General features: G+C 40.6%; 2 protein-coding genes across 4 annotated transcripts in view; one reads left to right on the top strand and one right to left on the bottom strand.

Moving 5' to 3' along the window:
* The window catches only part of LOC118313833 (netrin receptor UNC5C-like), a 171,822-nt gene extending 158,794 nt beyond the window's left edge, over nucleotides 1-13,028 (top strand). For 2 of the 3 annotated variants that reach the window (XM_035639759.2, XM_035639758.2), the window contains 5 exons: nucleotides 2,513-2,746; nucleotides 4,442-4,591; nucleotides 4,814-4,978; nucleotides 7,011-7,189; nucleotides 9,080-13,028. In XM_035639759.2, the coding sequence (XP_035495652.1) occupies nucleotides 2,513-2,746; nucleotides 4,442-4,591; nucleotides 4,814-4,978; nucleotides 7,011-7,189; nucleotides 9,080-9,242 (891 nt within the window). In that variant the 3' untranslated portion in view covers nucleotides 9,243-13,028. The remainder of the gene's footprint in view (nucleotides 1-2,512; nucleotides 2,747-4,441; nucleotides 4,592-4,813; nucleotides 4,979-7,010; nucleotides 7,190-9,079) is intronic. The other variant, XM_035639763.2, reaches the window with a different exon arrangement.
* A 436-nt stretch (nucleotides 13,029-13,464) lies between these two features.
* The window catches only part of bmpr1ba (bone morphogenetic protein receptor, type IBa), a 65,538-nt gene continuing 59,336 nt past the window's right edge, over nucleotides 13,465-19,666 (bottom strand). Inside the window, exons 8-13 of the mRNA XM_035640893.2 lie at nucleotides 19,455-19,593; nucleotides 18,559-18,751; nucleotides 16,236-16,533; nucleotides 15,875-16,050; nucleotides 15,507-15,637; nucleotides 13,465-15,425 (exon numbers count right to left, since the gene is read on the bottom strand). Of these exons, the coding sequence (XP_035496786.1) occupies nucleotides 15,300-15,425; nucleotides 15,507-15,637; nucleotides 15,875-16,050; nucleotides 16,236-16,533; nucleotides 18,559-18,751; nucleotides 19,455-19,593 (1,063 nt within the window). The 3' untranslated portion in view covers nucleotides 13,465-15,299. The remainder of the gene's footprint in view (nucleotides 15,426-15,506; nucleotides 15,638-15,874; nucleotides 16,051-16,235; nucleotides 16,534-18,558; nucleotides 18,752-19,454; nucleotides 19,594-19,666) is intronic.

The following is a 19,666-nucleotide window of genomic DNA, read 5'->3' as shown; positions in this document are numbered from 1 at the left end:
AACATGCTGAAGAAGCCAAATATGAAACAGCCGGTATATGCACATATATGTTTGTATATATTTGTAATTTATGCACACAAATTCTTAATACACTGTTATATACACTGCTGCACAGCAATTAGCCACAACATTAAAAACATTACCGGTTATAATGTTGTGGCTGATCAGTGTACTCAGTATGACTTTCACTGTATGTACAGTATTCACATACGTGCTCCCGTCAACTTCACCCTGAAGAATAATCTGCATTACACAAACACACATGCAGTGAGGGAGGGACAGGAGAGAAAGAGGAGAATACATTCGGTAAACATATAGTGCCTACAGCCTGGTAGACAAATAGAGGGTGGAGGACTCCTATCAGAAGCAATTTGTTACGGTCCTGCCATCGTCTCCTTCTCTAATCTTTTTTTTTTTTAATGTTTCTATCCCTATTTTTTTTCTACCAGTCTCTTTCTCCCTCCTCCCATGTCTCCCAGCATGAAGTCTCTACCTCAGCAATCTGTTATATTGTGTGTGTGACTGCGCGTGTGCGCGCGCGCGTGTGTGTAGGCGTGTAGGCATGTGTGTATCCTTGTGTGTGGGTGATAAGGCTGTCTCGCAGCATCACTGTGTCGACAAGGCCCCCATATGCTGTCTTCTGTTGCTTATCACAGCTCAACACAATGTCTCTGCACAATTAGCCATGCATAAGATGCTCTGTGTGTGTGTGTTTGTGTGTGTGTGTGTGTGTGTGTGTGTGTGTGTGTGTGTGTGTGTGTGTGTGTGTCTTTCTCTCTCTCTCACTTACACAAACACAGAGAGAGAGGGAGAGGGAGAGAGAGAGAAACATGACGAGGTTGGGCTAAAGACGAGAAAAATGAAAATTGGAATTCCATCAGGAAGTCGATTTGTTTTTCTTTTATTGCAGTAGAACATCCATTTCCTATCAGAAAGTTTTTCTCAAAACAGGGAGTGCAAGGTAATTGAATTCCCCTCACATCAGGGGGGAGCAGCCACGGTCGTGATTACCAGTAATAACAGATTCATAGCATATTGCTTTCCTACCTCTTTGTATCGATTCAGCTCATCTCCAGGAACACAACTCTGCATGAACTGTGATTCAAAACTCAATATTTGTCTCACACGCGCAGGTGGAATACACAACATCCGCGCCAAAGTGTGTTTACGTCCACGGATAAGCACACACAATTACTCACACAGTACTCCCATACAAACATACGTGTGTACACTGAATAACACGCCGAGCCTGTGCATCCTCCCTCAGCACAGAGTATTATGGATTTATCATATTTCTGGCTGTGACAGCGAGAGGTAGAAATTATATGAGCAACAGCCAGATAATCACAGAGGCATTGGACACACTTCACAGACAACAACTCAGAACAAGTGCCATCGTCCTCCTAATGGACATCTTGATCTACTTTCTGATGTAGAACCAGACATGCATTTACCTTTCAGTTCAGTATCTCATTGTAAATATATTCACAATCTGATGAATCACACATCGTGTAACAGGCTTTCTTGGATGAATCACCAGACTGCAATGAGAAATTGCACAATGTTTATTGTCTTATTAAAAGATGTGTACAGCTCTTCACACTTTGAAGAATTCTGGGTTTTTTTCAGTGCCGTTCATGGCAACGCAGGGCTGCAGCAAACCACATCCTTGCTCACACAGGGGTTGTTTGCCTTAGTGGACATTGTTCCAATGGCAGCTCCAGTCGGGTTATGTTAACGGACTGAAATTGGCTTAATGCCTGTAAATTCTCAAACAAAGCTGGCCTTTCAAATAATGCAGGTTTTAACACTAGTGGTCTGTACAAACAAATAAAGGCCAGTCTCAAATAAAGTGGTGGGGGGGGACAAGATTACTTGGACTGTGGCTCGCTTTGTAAACTCAGAATAATCTACATTTCCACTGCAACATTAAAACTAGTCAATGTTTAATGTTGTTTTAATGCTGATCTGTGTGTTTTTGACTTCCGATCTGCACAAACATTAAAACCAGTCAATGGTGTTAATGTTTTGGCTGACCGGTAAACATAGTGTGCTGTTTGAATAGCAATACTGTTGTCATACAATGTTTAACTAAGACTGAATCTGCACTGAAATTTATTTCAGTTGTTAATGTTGCTCAAACCCAACATTTCATTCAGGCATTTCACAATAAAAGCCTTCCAGAAATTCGAGGGAATTATGTCCCTGAGCCCCTGGAGTGATTTTAATATCAAACAGATCAAGGAAATGTTGAGTTTGCTTTTGACAGCAGCACAAGGCAGCTTACTAATATTAGATAGTAATAATATTGAAGGAATTGTAGGGTAGTATGACGTAAACAAAGCCATTTATCAGTCTTTAGTAGAGATAAGTAAAGGCTCACGTGGTAAATTCACCTGCATTTGAAAAATTACAAAATCTTCCAGCCTCAGCCGCCCGTCTCGGACCCATCGTGTCACTCCGACGGTCTACAAATGTGTGTGACCTTGTGTTTTGTGTGTGATTCCTCCAGGATGTAGTTGTGGTGGGAGAGGAAAACTTCACCACCCCCTGCTATGTGCAGATGGACTCGGAGGCATGTCACATCCTCACAGAGACACTGGGGACTTACTGCCTGGTGGGCCAATCAATCAGCAAGGCCGCCGCCAAGAGACTCAAACTGGCGGTTTTTGGACCCGTCTCCTGCACAACGTTGGACTATCACATCAGGGTCTATTGTCTTGACGACACACAGGATGCACTCAAGGTAAAGGATTGACACTAAATGACTCAAACCTAATAGTTATTTGTATTTATGGCTCCCTGGTCCAATTAACCTAATTTGTGCACACATACAATGGCCATAATCTACAGTATATATCTACAAACCACACTCTATGTGAAACAGTGTAGGCAAGGAAGTAAGGTTAGGTGTGTGATATTTTACTTAACTTAGTATTACGTTGTGTTCTTTGAGTCCTGTGTGGGATTTCGCTCTCTCATGGAGCGCCCATACTAAAACTCTTCCATGCTAATTTGCCCTTGAAATCAAATGTATTATAGCTGCAATAGAAGTGAGTGTCTAGAATCACATCTAGTCTTCTGAAAAACGATCTGAGAAGCAGTAAACAAGACGGGGTCAAGCAATGTCACAAAAGTGATGCTTTCGAATTCAAACAAATTCTAAGCTCTGGAGGGGCCATCTGATACGGGAGATTAACGCGGGTAATTTATGCACTGAAATGATAAGTCGAGTGTGAGCGCGGCACGCAGCCATGCGCAGACCCGCTCCGGCATCGACGCACAGCCAGTTTTAACATTTCAAACAAGCAATTGTGGCTTCAAAACAAAGTTGAGAGGTGGAAGTTTTAATGATGGAGACTTTGTGTAGTATAATTGATCGGTTGGCGTTTCAAAGGGGAAGTCTCTGCTGCATATCTACTGTAGAGCTGCTGCGTGGGAAGATGATGGGAAGGAGGAATTGATTATTTTGAAAAGGTTGTGGGAGGCATCAGAAGCCACGCTGATAACTTATTCATCCATCAGTAAATAACTGTGTGTGTGTGTGTGTGTGTGTGTGTGTGTTAATTTTCTCAATTAATTGTATGCATTTCAAGAGTCTGCAAATATGTTGATTTTATCAATATGTATGTCTATCATTATGCATGCTGGTGTGTCTGTGGAGTAAAGATACTTGCTATCGTTGTGCTCTCACGGTGAAGGCTGTGTTGAAGTGAAAGGTCAATTTGAAAAGAATGAGCAAAAGTGCCCACAGGACTGTATGCGCAAGATATTACTGAAACAACTGCAGCACAGCTAAGTAAAGTGCACAGCTCCCTTTAATTCACATAACGGACGGAGACATCAAATATTTACTAGCTTTCTAATATACTAAATTAAAAAAAACAAAAAAAATGTGTTTAATGCAGTTCACCCCTGCGATTGACAGTTTTCTTTAAAATGAGCAAAATATAACGTGAGCAAAAAGCAGTCTGATTGTTGTCTTGACATGTTGGGAAAAATGAGGAGGTGATTTGCGTCATATTCACAAGTAATAAGATGCATTGGGGTCATCTTCTAAAGTCAGTAGGAGTCATTTAAATTTGCTGTCTCACATTAGAGATGTTTCTTTTCCTCCGCGTCTCACAACGGCACTTCTTTGATCTCTCTGCAGCTCAGTGTGGCGAGCGGCGCGAAGCTTTGCTTAAATCCAGGGAATACACCTACTGAGATGTGATGATATCGCAATGAAAACTTTTGTGTGTTTCAAGTGTTTCATGGTGCTGTGCACTTCAAAGCAAGAATTCAACAGCAGTAATTATGAGATAAATGAAAGGCTCTGCACAGTCTCTGCTGCTGTATGGAGAACAAATGTTTCAGCTGGCAAGATTAAGGTGAAGCTGACTTTAAGATTTGAAGAACTTTCCTTGTTTTGTTTTTTTTGTGGGGGGGTTTTGTGTAGGAGGTTCTTCAGATGGAAACCCAGATGGGAGGGAAGCTCCTGGACGAGCCAAAGACTCTGAACTTTAAAGACAGCACACACAATCTGAGACTGTCAATCCACGACGTGCCACACACACACTGGAAGAGCAAGCTCATCGCAAAGTATCAGGTGAGAGGGATACCTGAGCCTGACAAGACATCAAGATACAATATGCAGCCAATGATCTTCCGTCACGCAGCAGATAAAACATGTTTGAAAATTCCCTCCAAAAGTTTCCGAAAGTTGTTAAGCAAGTTTCCGAAGTGCAGTTTTTAAAGGGTGCAGTCATTCATATACTTAATCTGAATCATCCAGGTGACAAACTGTTGACTCATCTGTGCATTTTTCCAGGAGATCCCGTTCTACCAGGTGTGGAGTGGCAGTCCGAGAACCCTTCACTGTACCTTCACCCTGGAGAGACTGAGCTCAGCCACCACAGAGATCAGCTGCAAGCTGTGTGTGCGGCAGGTGGAAGGAGAAGGACAGATCTTTCAGCTCAGCAACACTTTGGAGGAGGTGAGTTTGGAGAAATTCACAGCGAAGAAAGCAACAAACGGCCAGCTGCTGTTCATCTGGAGGTTTTGCCGCATGTGCGAGAGCACTGCAGAAGACAGCTTTGACTCGCAGTGGTCGAAACGCAGGATGAGACACGCACTGAGGAAGACACGGGCACCGAGAGGGGCTCCTTCTTCGTCCTCGTACCAAACCTCTGCGTTCCTGCACCAAAGGTGCCGAAGCCACTAAGTTTGTATGTGTCAGACACTCAGGGCCGCTGCTGTGGTGCCGTGACTCTGTTCAATCATTCATACGGCGGCTAGAGGTCACATAACACGGGAGGAATAACTCGCCTTTGATTTCGCTTGGCCATGTGAGCACAAAGTCACGCCCGTGTGTGTGTGTGTGTGTGTGTGTGTGTGTGTGTGTGTGTGTGAGAGAACAGTTTTGGTCGAGGTCAGACTTTTTTTTTGTAATGTCACTGCTTTGAATTCTCCCGTGGTGCTTACGGGTGATCACGTTGCTCTATAGACTTTTTTTTAACCCTTGGTTAAATAGTCAAGCTGACAAAGTTTTTTTTTTAATGATATATAGTGGAAGAGTTGGAGCAGTAAGGGAAGGTCACACATATGTTCCCTCCTGCAGCAGTGGTCACTGCCGTGTCCACCCGTTATCTGAGCACATGGCTCCAGTGATCCTTGCGACGCGTCTCTGTCATCCGGTCCACCTTGACGCACTACGACACAACTAGATGCTAGATTTGTGAGCGGCATTCTGATATTGTATCAGTATGTTAAAACAAAAAAACGTATTACTATATATTGGCTGGTACTCCGGTTGACAGACTGTGTGATAGAGACACTTTCTCAAATTTGAAATACTGTTTGTCATTTGTTGGGCTCTTACTGGTCACACACTGCAGCAGGTCACAAGGCTGGCAAGGCACATCACACAGTTTTAGTGAAGAAGCAGCAGAATGGTTCAGGGTACTTATTCAACGACAGCAACAATTGTGATTATATTATTTTATGAATATTATCTCTCATTTTTTTGCCACCAAGTCTAATGTAGGCCAGAAAAATGTGTGAGTCATTTCTCTTTCACAGTTTGCCTATTAGCTGTTCATCCAGTTAAATAAGTTGTTTTTTTTTGTTGCTTCTGTGACTTTTTTCTCAGGGGAAAAGTAAATCAAATGTTCCACCCTGAGTTTCTCCTGCACTGTCTAAATTTGGACTTTATAGGCAACGATAGTTTTACATTCAACATTAAATATTTTGTAAACTGATCAGTTGTAGTCCATTTAACATTACCAAATAATTTGGTCAAAACAATTACTACTGTATCGTCAGTTAGTCTGTTTGTGTCATGAAATAATAAAACTATTGTTGACCTCCTGCCAGCCAGCAGAGCTTTTTAAACAAGTAAAGTGAAGCAGATTTGAGGCATTTGTTTTTTTCAGCCGAGAAACAGATGTCCCACTGCATCTATTGTTCCGTCTCCTGCAGCAGAGACCTCTCTGCTGTAAATTGGGGCTAAGTAGATGCAGTAAATAGTAATCATTCACATCAACAGTGGCAGTTGTTGTTTCCCTCTGCCAAGTCACATTCATTAGACCGATGCCTCCTTTCAGCCCAGGAGTGGCAGATTAATGGGATGAAGGTTTAGAGAGGGACAGAGATCGACAGTTCGAGCGGAGAGAGAGAAAGGGAGAAGGCCTTTGTGTTTGTTTCACTCTTGTATTTATTAGGGGATTCATCTGTAATTGGTCCAACACAAGAGCAGCAGCAAAGAGGCGAGCAGAATGTCTGTCAGAGGGACTAAGATGGAGACGTTTCTGAAATAATACATGATCAATTTAACCTCAAGATGGAAGCACACAATGATCCATCGTTAATGCCTTCTAATATTACACTCATATATATTTGGATGCGGCCCTGTCCTCTTGTGTATCTACTGCAGACATGATGCTGTAGAATACAATACCCCAAAACCCCAAATCTCCAAGAATTGCACCTTACAAAAACAATTGACCAGTTTCTTTCTGTCTTTCCAGGAGGTCCAGTGCATAGACACGTCCCTGATGGACCCTGCCAGTAATATCACAACCTTAGTGGGGCCTAATGCCTTCCGCATTCCTTTGTCCATCAGACAGAAGCTGTGTGGCAGTCTGGACGCACCACAGACCAGAGGCAATGACTGGAGGATGCTGGCCCACAAACTCAACCTAGACAGGTGACACACACACTCACACACACGTTTCTACACACTGTATTCTTATTTTTGTATTGCTTATTTCCTTTATGATTCCCTCGGCTGTTTTGCTCAGTTTGGAACATGATCTATTCATTTTAATTCAGTGGATCATCAAGGTTGAGTCAATTTCTATGTATTTAAATATGATTTGAGTCCTGGCAGATTAAATCAGATAGAGAATTTTTTCATCTTCTTGTTGCTGTGAGTAAAATGAAAAATACTGCTGGACTCCAATTCACCTACGTAAACAGTGAAGATGCTACTCTGTATTTGCATCTGACTCATAGGTGACATCCTTAGTATCTCTATCTCCAGATGTGTGTCTCGATGAGTCAGTTTGGAGCTTCGCTTACCTGCAGCCCCCAAAGCAGAGGCAGATATTGAGAGGATAATTGGGCACAAGTGCAACTTATTGTCCCCACTGGCAGCCAGCTCACGATGCCGTCTGTTTAATGTGGGCACCAAATATTCCTGATCAGTGAGTGAAAAATGGACAGCGAGCCAAATTGTTGTTTACTTACACATTTCTGCTAAAAGCTGCCCTTCAAGAGGAGCAGGATAAAATGCTGCAGAAAAAAAGAAAGAAATGGCATCTTTCATGCTCTGCTCTTGTAACTGCCACAGCATTTCAGTTTGACTTCAAAGTATGACTCATGCATTTTCGTCATCACTCCTCACAACTTTCTCACCCGCGCACGCACACACGCACACACACACACACACGCACACACACACACACACGCACACACACACACGCACACACGCAAACACACGCACACACACGCACACGCGCACACGCACACACACGCACACACACACAGAGAGAGGTGGTTCTCAGCTACTGAGTTCATGTAACAGCAGGAAACCCCTTAATCACACACTGTAGACAGATGGAGTCTGAGACTGAAAGGGGGGGGGGAGTAATGAAAGTGGATATATTACATGTTTTGACTGAGAGAAAGAAATATGAATAAAAGAATAAAATCTGCAAAATGAAAAACTGACAAAAGGAGCAGAGGGGTCTCATACGTGCCTGTGGTTGTGTTTAAACAGTACCATTGTGTGCCAACAGCACAATCACAGGATTTACACAGGAACACAAAGTCCCTTTTTTTTGTATCCACACGGGACCCGAGTTTGATGGGGTTTTTTTTCACTTAAAAGCAGCATTTTTTATCTTTGCCACAGACGGCTCATAGTTACACTCCTCTAGCACCATTGTGTACCTGACTCTTGACGATCAATACTGTAAAACCAATTCTCTCTGGAGTTGTTGCCTTGTGTCATTTGGTCTAAAGTCCTTCGCTCATATTTTATATCATGTGGTATTTAGCGTATAACCGAGGATGTATATCTATAGTCCGTTGTGATTCTGTATTGTCAGGTATCAGGTGCATTCAGTATGTTCAAACAAGATGTCATATTTTAGGTTTGAAGCTATTTCGCAAACGCACCTCTTACATATGAAGATGGACATGCACCGCAGCAATTTCAATTTTCAATTTGACTTTCAAAATAAAATAAAAATTGGTTCTCTAAAGGTTTTTCAAGGCGATTCAACGTGATTATTTTATTTTCAACGTATCATTAATATGTTTAAAACCTGTGTCTCTTTGTCTAAACATCTGAAACATGATGTTTTCTAAGGTCTCACTAATGAGATGTCTTGTCCACCTAAACGATTATCGTATGACAGTATTTGTTGCTGGTTTTCTATTATGAATTTGACGGCTTTCAAAGTTCCATAACTGAAACGTATCTCTAAGAAAGTTAGTGCTGACAAAGTGTGGGAATTCAAATTTTTGTATTGCATATTATGACCAAATTCACCATATCTTTTGTCCACCATCGTCTCTTTGATTTCTCCAGGTACCTGAACTACTTTGCCACCAAGTCCAGTCCGACAGGTGTGATCCTGGACCTGTGGGAGGCCCAGCACTTCCCCGATGGAGACCTTAACGAACTGGCCGCTGTGCTGGAAGAGATGGGTCGCCATGACAGTAGCCTCGCCTCCATGACAATGGAATATTGACAAAGCAAAGTGGTTGCCAAGACAGTGACAGAACTCTGAAGACGATTGCGTGTGCATTATCTACGGTTGATGCCGCAGCAAGGGCAATGAAAGACTTTGACACGAGCAAAAGAAAAGTTGTTGCCATGGTGATTGAGCACCGGTTAAATACCAGGGTAATCATGCCCACATGGTAACACACAGTACGGGGTGGGGGGCGGGGGTTGGGGGGTTGAGCTGCTGCTGGAACTGTGTGCGTATCTGTACGTGTGTGTTTGTGCCATGTCGCAGTGTCATGTGTGACCGAAGGAGAGATATGCCGACCTATCACACACACCGAGTCTATCAGGAACAAACAAAACATACACACGCCTACAAAAATAGACCTTGTCTAGTGTAAAACCAGTTGTTCTCTTGCTGTTACTTTATACTGAACAAAGACGAGCGGAGAAAAGAAACGAAGCAACCGAGGCACTGACCCTGAAAACCTCTACAGGAATGAACCAGAATCATTAAGGGAGAGAAGCTAAACTGATTACAGAAGATTGGGAAAAAGGTAGATTGCGAAGAGAGAAAGAGAGAGAGGGTGAGATAGAGACTCTTTATTAAGATGAGAGTAAACACAGAGAGAAGCTAAACTGATTACAAAAGGACAGGACGACGCAAACATGGAATGATGGAAGAAGCGGCAGGTGATCATCTGAAAGAACAGGATGGAAAACAGATAATGAGAGAGGGAAGCTGAAGACGTGATCTTTCTCATCTCTTGTGAGCCTCGGCTGTACGTGCTTGCCAGTACAGTTGGTTGTCCTTATATCGTTTCCTAGGGAACGCTCTATGTATTCTGCTGTCCATATGTGTGGATCATTACCCGCTAACAGAATTCGCTATACACAGTGACCGTCAGCCGAGGGTCCTGACCAGAAACAAGCCAGAGACAACAGCTCTATTCATTTGACTGACTAGCATCACCAGTGATGTTTAAATTAGATCTGGAGTTGAATTTGAAGTTTGTGAATTTTTCCGCCCCCAAAAACATTAGTATGTTTGAAGTATTTGTTTAATCACCGAGGTCAAAGGAGATCGAGCCGAAAGGCAACTCAACTTGCTGTTAACTTCGGCAAAGTATTTACTTAAAACTTAAGGCTAGTCCAAAGATGATAAGGGATGACAGATGCAAGTAAACATGTATGTGGTGTTTACCATTTTAGTCATGCATATTTGTGATGCATTTGTTAAATTGTCTGTTTTGAGGTATATTTAAAATTACACTTATGATGAACAGATTAAAAAGACAAAGCTGCAGTGTCAGCTAATTATGTATATATATATATATATATATATATATATATATATATATATATATATATATATATATACAGTGTACTACAGCACAGTGTACAGTAAACAAAAGCGTTTTGTTTTAAAGGACTAAGCATTGACTCATTTCATATTTTTTTCTCCCCTGAACAAAATTTCCCGCACTTTTTGGAGGGTAACCACAAGAATAAGAAAGCTGCAATCTGCAATTGAATTTCATAATGAAATAGTGCTAACACGCTATCTGCAGCAATGCTGCCGCTCAGCTCGCCCCTAAGGATGAGTTGTTTGCTGATGCAGGTCGGGGCTTTCCAGCCATCGCTACCACATTGGTTTGACCTCAGATCCGGGAGTCTCTGTGACGAGACTGTTGGGGCTTGTTTCTGTACAGGGTCCAACTCGGAGAAAAGGGAGGAGAAGCAAATAAGGGATGAAGTAGAGAGTATGTTTCTAGATACAGTAATATACAAAGTACCATGGTATTACGCGGATTGGAATTAAATACAGCTATTATCATCCATTACTGCTTAATGTACCCAAGTATACTGATTTTATCATATTTTAATTTACTACAATACATATAACCTACGTATATACATATATTTCGTTCATATTTTCCATGTCCTGGCATCACAGGACGTCAGTCGTTGTCTGTCATCAGGCCACCATGACTTTGCTGGTCACTAGCTCCACCCAGTGGCCTTTGAAGAATAACAAGCATTTACATTGTTTTGATCGTCTGATATGTGTAAATACATGATTATCATGTTCATCCTAATGACCTTGTATCACCATAATATTTTTTGTTCAGTGATCATTTTTGTGTCATTTACATTTACTATTCTTTTGTCATTTTAATGTTGTTGTTTTTTTGTTTTTTTACATAGATGTGAACTGTGTGGGGGGGAAATCTGTAACATATCAGTTAGTTGCCCTTTTTCCTCAATGTTCTGTCAGCAACTAACATTCCAACTCATTGTGTATTTGTTGAATAGGTTTTAATGTAGAGCTAAAAATCAAGGTAACAACCAAGGGAAGCCTATGTAAATTGAAGTGTAATATATTTGTGTATTGCAGAACAACGTTGTGATTCAAGGCTGGCACTCACTGACCCCGGACAATAATGTCGGATGAAAAGGTGCAACTGCAGCGCGAGAGATTTGCTAAAAGAAAAACAGCCTTATTTTTAGTGGCTTTTGAATCATTGTCTGATAACCCTGGAGACGTGAACTCTATTCACCACGTAAAGGACAGCAGGAACATTCCGTTCCAAGGAAACGCATGTTCAAGAAAGGGAGTTTAGATGTTTCTGCTCCGAACTATGGAGAGACGCCATATGAAACTGAACATCAGGTATGTAGAGGAGATCGTGAGGAGGATCTTGTGAAGAAAACCAAGTAGGCAGAGGCTCCATTAACACTGGTGCAAAAGGTCAGATCTTTACCTGGTTATGACAGATTTCATCTGTCCACACCGGAGGGAACCATGATGCATTGATTTTTCACATTGATTTTGTTTCCTCCTTTGTGTAGTCGCTCAGAACCAGTGAAGAGTCAGACCTCTTGTGTCAGCGTTGGACCAGACGTAGTGCACGCGGAGTCCTGGAAATCTGTGTGTTTGATTTACGGACAGCCTTATGAACCAAATTAGAAAAGGTGGACAGTTAAATGACAGAGTGGATGTTTTGTATGTTTTCAAATGTGACTGCTGATGTCAGATGTGAGGAAATCAAAGGGAAGAGTTGTGTGTGTTTTATGAGGATAAAAGCCTAGAACATCAACTCAAAGCAAAACATGAACCCAAAGGTAATGACAAGGTCTCGTCCATGCAATGTGATCATCGGCATCTCTGATCAACCCGGAGGCAGGAGTCACTGTCATGAGATCACATTTTTAACTGTTCAAGGGAACAACCGGTTAAGAGAAGTTCGATCTGATTTGACCTTTGCCATGTTGAACGAGTTTCCACATGAGGAGAGGACATGTAGGCCTCCAGAAGGTGACCCTTCATGATGTGAAAAAGAAGAGAGTAATGTTAAGATATCAAAGTATGTAAAAAAAAAAAAAATATTTTCTATCCACGGTATGTACAGTTGTGTACTGTCAGCTATATTTGGCAAATTTCAGAATATAAAAAAGAGCAGTACAGTTAGAGCCTAGTTTGTATGTTCCGAGTTTTTTAATTTAAGTTCCTTTCCCTTTTTGTAAAAGCAGTGTCTACTATGCAAACTTGGCATTGGTTATCATGATAGAAGTCTATAACTAGAGCTGTTCTTGTAAGTGCATTTTTATTTTACTATCAGGAGTGATTTGATTTGATTAGTGTGGGGTAGTGTTTGGTCCATTTTTGCTAATTCTGGCACGCTTCATGAATCTTGCTCAGTCTTGCTGAATGCTTGCCTCTATCTCCTCTAATTGTTTTCTGTACAAAGTGTAAGAAAGAATTTTTAAAACAATTAATAAATTATATTTATAAGCAATGCTGAAATGGTGTAGTGCCTTTGGTGCCTTATTTGAAAAAAAAAAATACTTTCAGATGATTGTTTCACATCTTGTGCTTTGGCAGAACCTAATGACGTTTGTAGACCATGAATATACTGCACGGGCTACATTTGGTTTGCAATACTTCTATCTTGCTATACTTTATATTTTTGTTTCTGTGAAATTCATATTTTCAGCTTCCAGACTCAATAAGTAGTTGGATAAAGTCGCCTGAAAGGGAGGAAATTCAAACAGAGAATCCTTGTGGTGTCACTGTTTAACACGCTGTGTGCTCAGCAGCACTGGTGGGTTGTAATGAGGCATGCCCATATTTTTTTAACTCAGAAAATATGGAGAGCATGCCTTTAAAGTGAGAGGCGCTGCCAAGTGACTCGTTGGTATGCACCGCATTCAGCCACCACAAACTGTGCATCAGCCATGTGGATGAGTGAAACACTTTATTGTGGGAATGTTCAACCGTTTTACTGAATAAAAACACCACTTTCTCTCACAGACAACTACAGAAGGTACAGATTAAATAAGGCACAACACCCAAGAGGAAAGAAAGGGCATTTATATCACAACAAATTTGTCACACACAAACCTCCAAAGGGCGACTAGCACCCCATCATTTCAGTCAATGGAGACCAAGACAAAAACCCATTGACCTCTGAGGGAAGGATTTTACAATTTGACCACTATCACAAAAACGGACCGACCCATGTGGAAAACAGTCCACTAACTGATGATGAAAAAGGTCCAGATTTACCTGGAAAACCACTTTCTATTGAGGCAGTAAGGCTGGTTATGCTTCAGGATACCTGACTGCGGATTTGAAAACTCGCGAGGTGATGGATTTCGTAAATGAGTCAAGTACCAATTGATTTTAGGTTTACGGCTGCAAATGGTTTGTTATGGTGAATCATTTTGACATGTGCTTTAATTCACATGAATGAGGTGAACCTGGTGATGTCCAAAGCTTAATTCTGATGGTGTGGTGGTTTTGGGATGGCTGTGTGTGTGTGTGTGTGTGTGTGTGTGTGTGTGTGTGTGTGTGTGTGTGTGTGTGTGTGTTTTCAAGGACCAGTCAGGTCGAGCTGCCTAAAATACACAAATGTATCATCAGCCTTTATGAGATTGAAACGACTGAACGATAGCGATCCTTCATGATAAATGAACTGTGGTACTCCTAAACTAACACAGTCACAATTCCACACATTTAAAATAGATCACAACATCATCAAGCAAGAAGTCACCACTACAGTTAGTGTAAAATATTTTTTAGACGTCCCTTCCTGTAATTGCTGTGGAGCGCCTACAGAGGGCACTGTTCTGCTTCTATCAACCACAAATACTTACTTTACTGTTATGTTCTATTTGAAGACATGGAAACACAGAGGCCTGCCGAGCCTCAATCCAGAATTTATTTGGACATATACATTTTATTTTATTTTTCCACAGAAAGAGTTTGATTTTTACATGGAAAATACACTTTTGCAACTTTCATAGCCTGTCACAACTCAAAAATACAGGTGTAACTTTTCTTCAGTGTCTACAAACGTTATCAGCGATAACAAAACTTTTAAAAAGCCTCAAAACATCTTCTTTTTTTCACTGTCACATTGTGTCAGTCTTTTTTAAAAACAAGCAGTCAATTTGAGGGTGACAAATGATGGCTTTAATCCAATTACAAAATAAAGCCAGTAGTGGGGTGAGTAATTTGAAAGGTGTGATGCTGCAGTAACAGGTTGCCTTTTATTACATCCCTTCAGTTCTGTCAATCAGACCTTCATCTACAGGTAGGGAAGCTTTCACGGAAAGCAGTGATATAATATTCCACTCACTGGTCAGTAGCCTGTTTGCCTATATCTGCAGCTACAGTGCCAAGTCAAACTCTTTTTCTCCTTTGGAGCATGTGAACAGGAAACTATATATCTGGTTTAAGAGTCCTCGCACTAGTCTGAAATTAGATTGCCTCGTCTTCTCATATGGAAAAAACAGGGCCATACGAGACCTGGTTGTTTATTCTTTTAAGTCTCAGTAAACCACCATAGTCCTGGATTTTTTTTTTTTCTTTTTCAAAGGGGACTTGGGGTTGCAGAGTTCTGGGCATCTGGACTCAAAGTTTGTGATCCTGTGATCTCCAAAGTGACCTTCTTGCTTCCTGTCCCACCTCCGTTTCCCCAGAAAAAAAAGGTTTGTGCGACCTGAACCAGTGCCAGTGTGTTTGTTAGTGCCCTTTCTATCTGTGTAAACACACACACCTGGCAGTGGCTGCTCACAGCTTGATATCCTGTGACTCTGACATCTTGGCAAGCGTCTTTTTGACCCGCAGGGCTGTGAGGCGGGAGGCTGGGTTGTGGGCCCAGCTTTCTGTCATCAGCTTCCCCATCTGTCTCAAACACTGAGGGGATACAGATTCATGTTACCAAGGTCATTAATGTTTGTGCATGCACACCTAGCATATTTTTTTGTATTGTTTTACCTCATCGCTGGTCCATCGATTAGGAAAGGATGGTCGTAGTCTCTTGATGCAGACCACCTCTCTCATGTCTTCATATGAAGGGTCAGTGGGAACTGACTCGTGGTACGGCAACTGGTACTCCTCAAGTATCCCTACAATAAATGGTCCAGAAGAAACTTGAATAAACTCTTGTCATGCTAGATCCCAAACATGTAACACTGTTTCCAAAATATGTATTGCATTGCCACTGTAAAAGAATATATATATATATATATATATATATATATATATATATATATATATATATATATATATATATATTTTTTTTTTTTTTTCTGTGTTTGTGTCAAAAGAAAGGAAAGCATAAAAAGTAGATTTACTGTACATACCTCCTGAGACACAACGCCGAGCGATCTCCCAGAGAATGAGCCCAAAGCTGTACATGTCGGCCATGATGTACGACTGGAAATGACTTCTGTTCAAAGTCTCATCCAGAACCTCTGGAGGCATGTAGCGCTTTGTACCGACTCTCGTGTTCGGAGGGATGTCTACCTCATTAGTGTCACTGCAAAGTCGGAGACAAAAGAAATTATTTTTAAACCATAGATCAATCAGATTGGGACATTACTGAATCCTTTGACATATATGTGAACACTTCCAACTCGCTACCAGAGCTGAAATTCTGAAATCAAGGGGCAGTTTTTCTTGAAATCATGCTAAATAGCAGCAAACGTCCCCCGACACACTCACCTGATGAACTTGACCGCCAGTCCCAGGTCAGCTATACAGCAGGTCCCATTTCTTTTCACCAGTATGTTCTTACTCTTCAGATCCCTGTGAGCAATGGCAGGTTTCCCCTGGGTGCCAAAGATCTCCGTGTGGAGGTGACACAGTCCTGATACAGAGGAGTAGGCCAGTCGCAGCATGGCTTTATTGTCTAGAGTGGTTGACTTGAGGTAGTCGTACAAGGAGCCATTTTCATGGTAGTCTGTGATCAGGTAGAGCTGAGTCCAGGAGCCAGTTCCTTTAATATCTGCAGCTATGAAACCTGTGAGTCGAATGGATGGGGAATGGAGAAGGAGGGAGAAGAGAGAACGATTTTATTAGACGTGGAGTCCAGGGAGAAGCTTTTTCTCCAGAGTCAATCTCCATGTGTCTATCCAACTGTGCAGGCATCACATGGATTTTACTGCAGCATTTGCTCTCATAGTTACGGCATACATTATGTACACCTATAATCTGTCTTCACTGTGAACCTGCGTGCTTTTAAATGTCACTGTGGGGATGTATTAGTTAGGCTCAATCGTAGAGGTAGAACAGAACAAACCAATTTTATGATTTTATAGTTTAGTAATATATTTCTCTTTTGGGGCTTGTATAACCCAATAATGTAACAATTTCCTGATAATATAATGTAACAAAAATCTAAATTTAACTCAATCAACAATGTAATAAAAACCCTGATAATGTAATAACTTCCCAATAATGCAATACAATGTCTTAACCAATATTGTTATACAGTTTTACATTAATGGCACGTTGTTACATTATTGGGTGAACCCAATATTGGGATCATTTCCAAATATGGTATTAATTAGGACAATTTTGCAGTAGCATGAAACCAATTATGTGTTAATGTTTTGGAAATGCATTCTTTTTGGAAATTTGTCATTATTCTCAAATCAGAAAGGCTTTCTGTGTAATAATATCAAATATGAAGAGCCAAAAACATATATGTCTAAATTCTTGATTGGTAAATGTAGGTAAAATTGGGAAATTATAACATTATTGGGTTCTACAGGGCTCTTTCTTTAGTCATTTTGAATTTTTGGAGATAGTACTTTGTCATTATCGTTGGGGGAAATTACTTTCTGAATTTGAATGTCCTTTCAAATATGAAGGTGTTTTGCAAATGACTTTACTGTGATTATAGTTTTATTTGTAGAGTTGAAAATAATGTTAAGCATCTGAAGCACAATTGTTAACAATGGGATGAGACGGATTGAAAAGATGGACTTTTGTTAAACATAATGCTACATACTGGAGTATGCAGGAGGATCTGTAATATACACGTCCTGTCTATAGCTAGAAATGACCCCAAATAAGATAAAGTGGCTAATTAAGACAAGGAGAGAGCAACTTTCTTTAGGTCAAGTAGCCTCTGCATAGTCAGCACTTGACACTTTAATCCATCCTCCAAACAAGACAGATTAATGTTTTGAACCTTAACAGTGTCTCACTTACAAATGTTGTTAGTACTCAACAAAGTATGCGTCGCAAACGAGTGACAAACCGATAAAACAGTAAAACGAAGAAAGACAAATAAAAGTAGTGAAAAAGTAATAAAACCAATTAAAAATATGTTTAAAGAATAGGAGTCAATTAAATAAAAAAAAAATCCTTTTTGCAGTGTAGTCTATTTAGGAAATCTTAGCATTGACCCATGATAATAGTGTATCACATGTCCTGAATTTAAAATAAAACATGTAGTACGTCTGTGAAAGGAGACATTATGCACTGCAGCATCAAGTCTGTCTTCTAGTTTACTGGCAAGTGATCTTTTGCCCCACTACTTGATTACTATGCATCTTGTGCTGTTTAATTATTCAAGCTGAGGTTCGCAGTTTGTTGTTGTGTACTATATCATTTGTTGTGGTGTACGCTAATTAGCTCTAATTGATGTGTTGTGGGGCTGTGTAAAGTATGGTGCAGCATAAGGAAGACTATGGGAAGTTTTTATTTGCTTGTTTTTCTTCTTTCCATTGCTTTTAATTCGTTGTATAGCGTTAAATTTATGATTAACATGAATCCAATATCAATACACCAATCCATCAATCTTTCCAAACACGTTTGATCCAACTGGTAATCCATAAATCGGGATTGTTTAGGATTACTGCCACTATATTAAAAAGACATATACCTGTATAAAATGACTCTTCACCACTGCCGGGCACATGAAGTATAGTTGTATCAATTTAAGATGGTACATTTAGAGAGAATTAACAGAGAAGTGGAGGGAACCAATGTTTAGGAACAGAGACGGGCACGGCGACCAATGAGAATCTCGTCTTACCCAGTATGTTCTCATGCCTCATTAGGACGGTCTGGTAGATTTCAGTCTCTCTGAACCAACTGGCCTCTTCAGTGGTGAAAAAAACTTTAACAGCCACCTTTTCTCCCCTCCACCTGCCCATCCACACCTCTCCATACCTCCCCTTGCCGATCTGCTTCACCATCTGAATCTGCTTGGCTATTGTTCTCTGGACCTAAAGAGGTGGGAAATGTTAAGATATGGTTAAGCATAAGAATATTGTATCATCACATTCAAACCTTTTGTATTGTGTTTCAGCAGCTTCACCCCCTCATTTTTTAAGATGAAAACCCCATTGTAAGGTTAACTGATCCTTGGTGTTTTGATTGTTTCTTGGCAGACTACAACACCCAATATTTTAAACATCATAAAGGTATAAAATTCACAAAACCTAACTAGTAGGGTCCCGATGTGTACATATAGTGCATCCATCATGCACGAATATATATAGGTTTAATATTTAAGATAATTGTATTTTGATTTCATATAAAATGTCCATCCCTTTGGATAACACAGATTTAACATAAACAAAAAAATAAACTTAATGCGATGCACATTTGTAAGTCAAACGTACATGAAACAAGTAAGACTGAAATTTATGTGATAGGTCTAATAAATCAAATGTGTTTTAAATACATAATATCAGGTTTATTTATTTTTTAATCAATGAATCCACTTTGTTTCAAATTAGTAAACCTCTTTGCTTGAAATCACATTACCATTATTAAGTTGTTAATGTTAAATCAATGTAATCCAAATAGATGAATATTTACATGTAATTAAAATACCTTATTATTGAATTAAGCCTAAATATTTTGGTGAGTGATGGAGCATATTTTGGGTTCAACAGGTGCTTGGCTGCAATGTGGGCATCTCACCAATAGAGGGAGGCCAGAGCCCGAGCCAGAGCTCTGAGACTGCTCTATCAGGTCCTTCAGAGATTCTCCAGGGGGAATGTAGGTCTCATCCTGCTCCAGACCGATACTGTACCGAGGACGAGACTCCTGACGCTTATACCTGGAAAACAACATCATCAAAAAACTGCTGCTCTAAACCCCAACAAAGTGTGTGAATGAGTGTGGGTTTGTGT

This window comes from Scophthalmus maximus, chromosome 19, assembly GCF_022379125.1.
Source record: "Scophthalmus maximus strain ysfricsl-2021 chromosome 19, ASM2237912v1, whole genome shotgun sequence".
NCBI classification, from domain to species: Eukaryota; Metazoa; Chordata; class Actinopteri; order Pleuronectiformes; family Scophthalmidae; genus Scophthalmus; species Scophthalmus maximus.
Note: the sequence above shows the minus strand (reverse complement) of the source record. Positions and strands in the feature narration are given on the sequence as shown.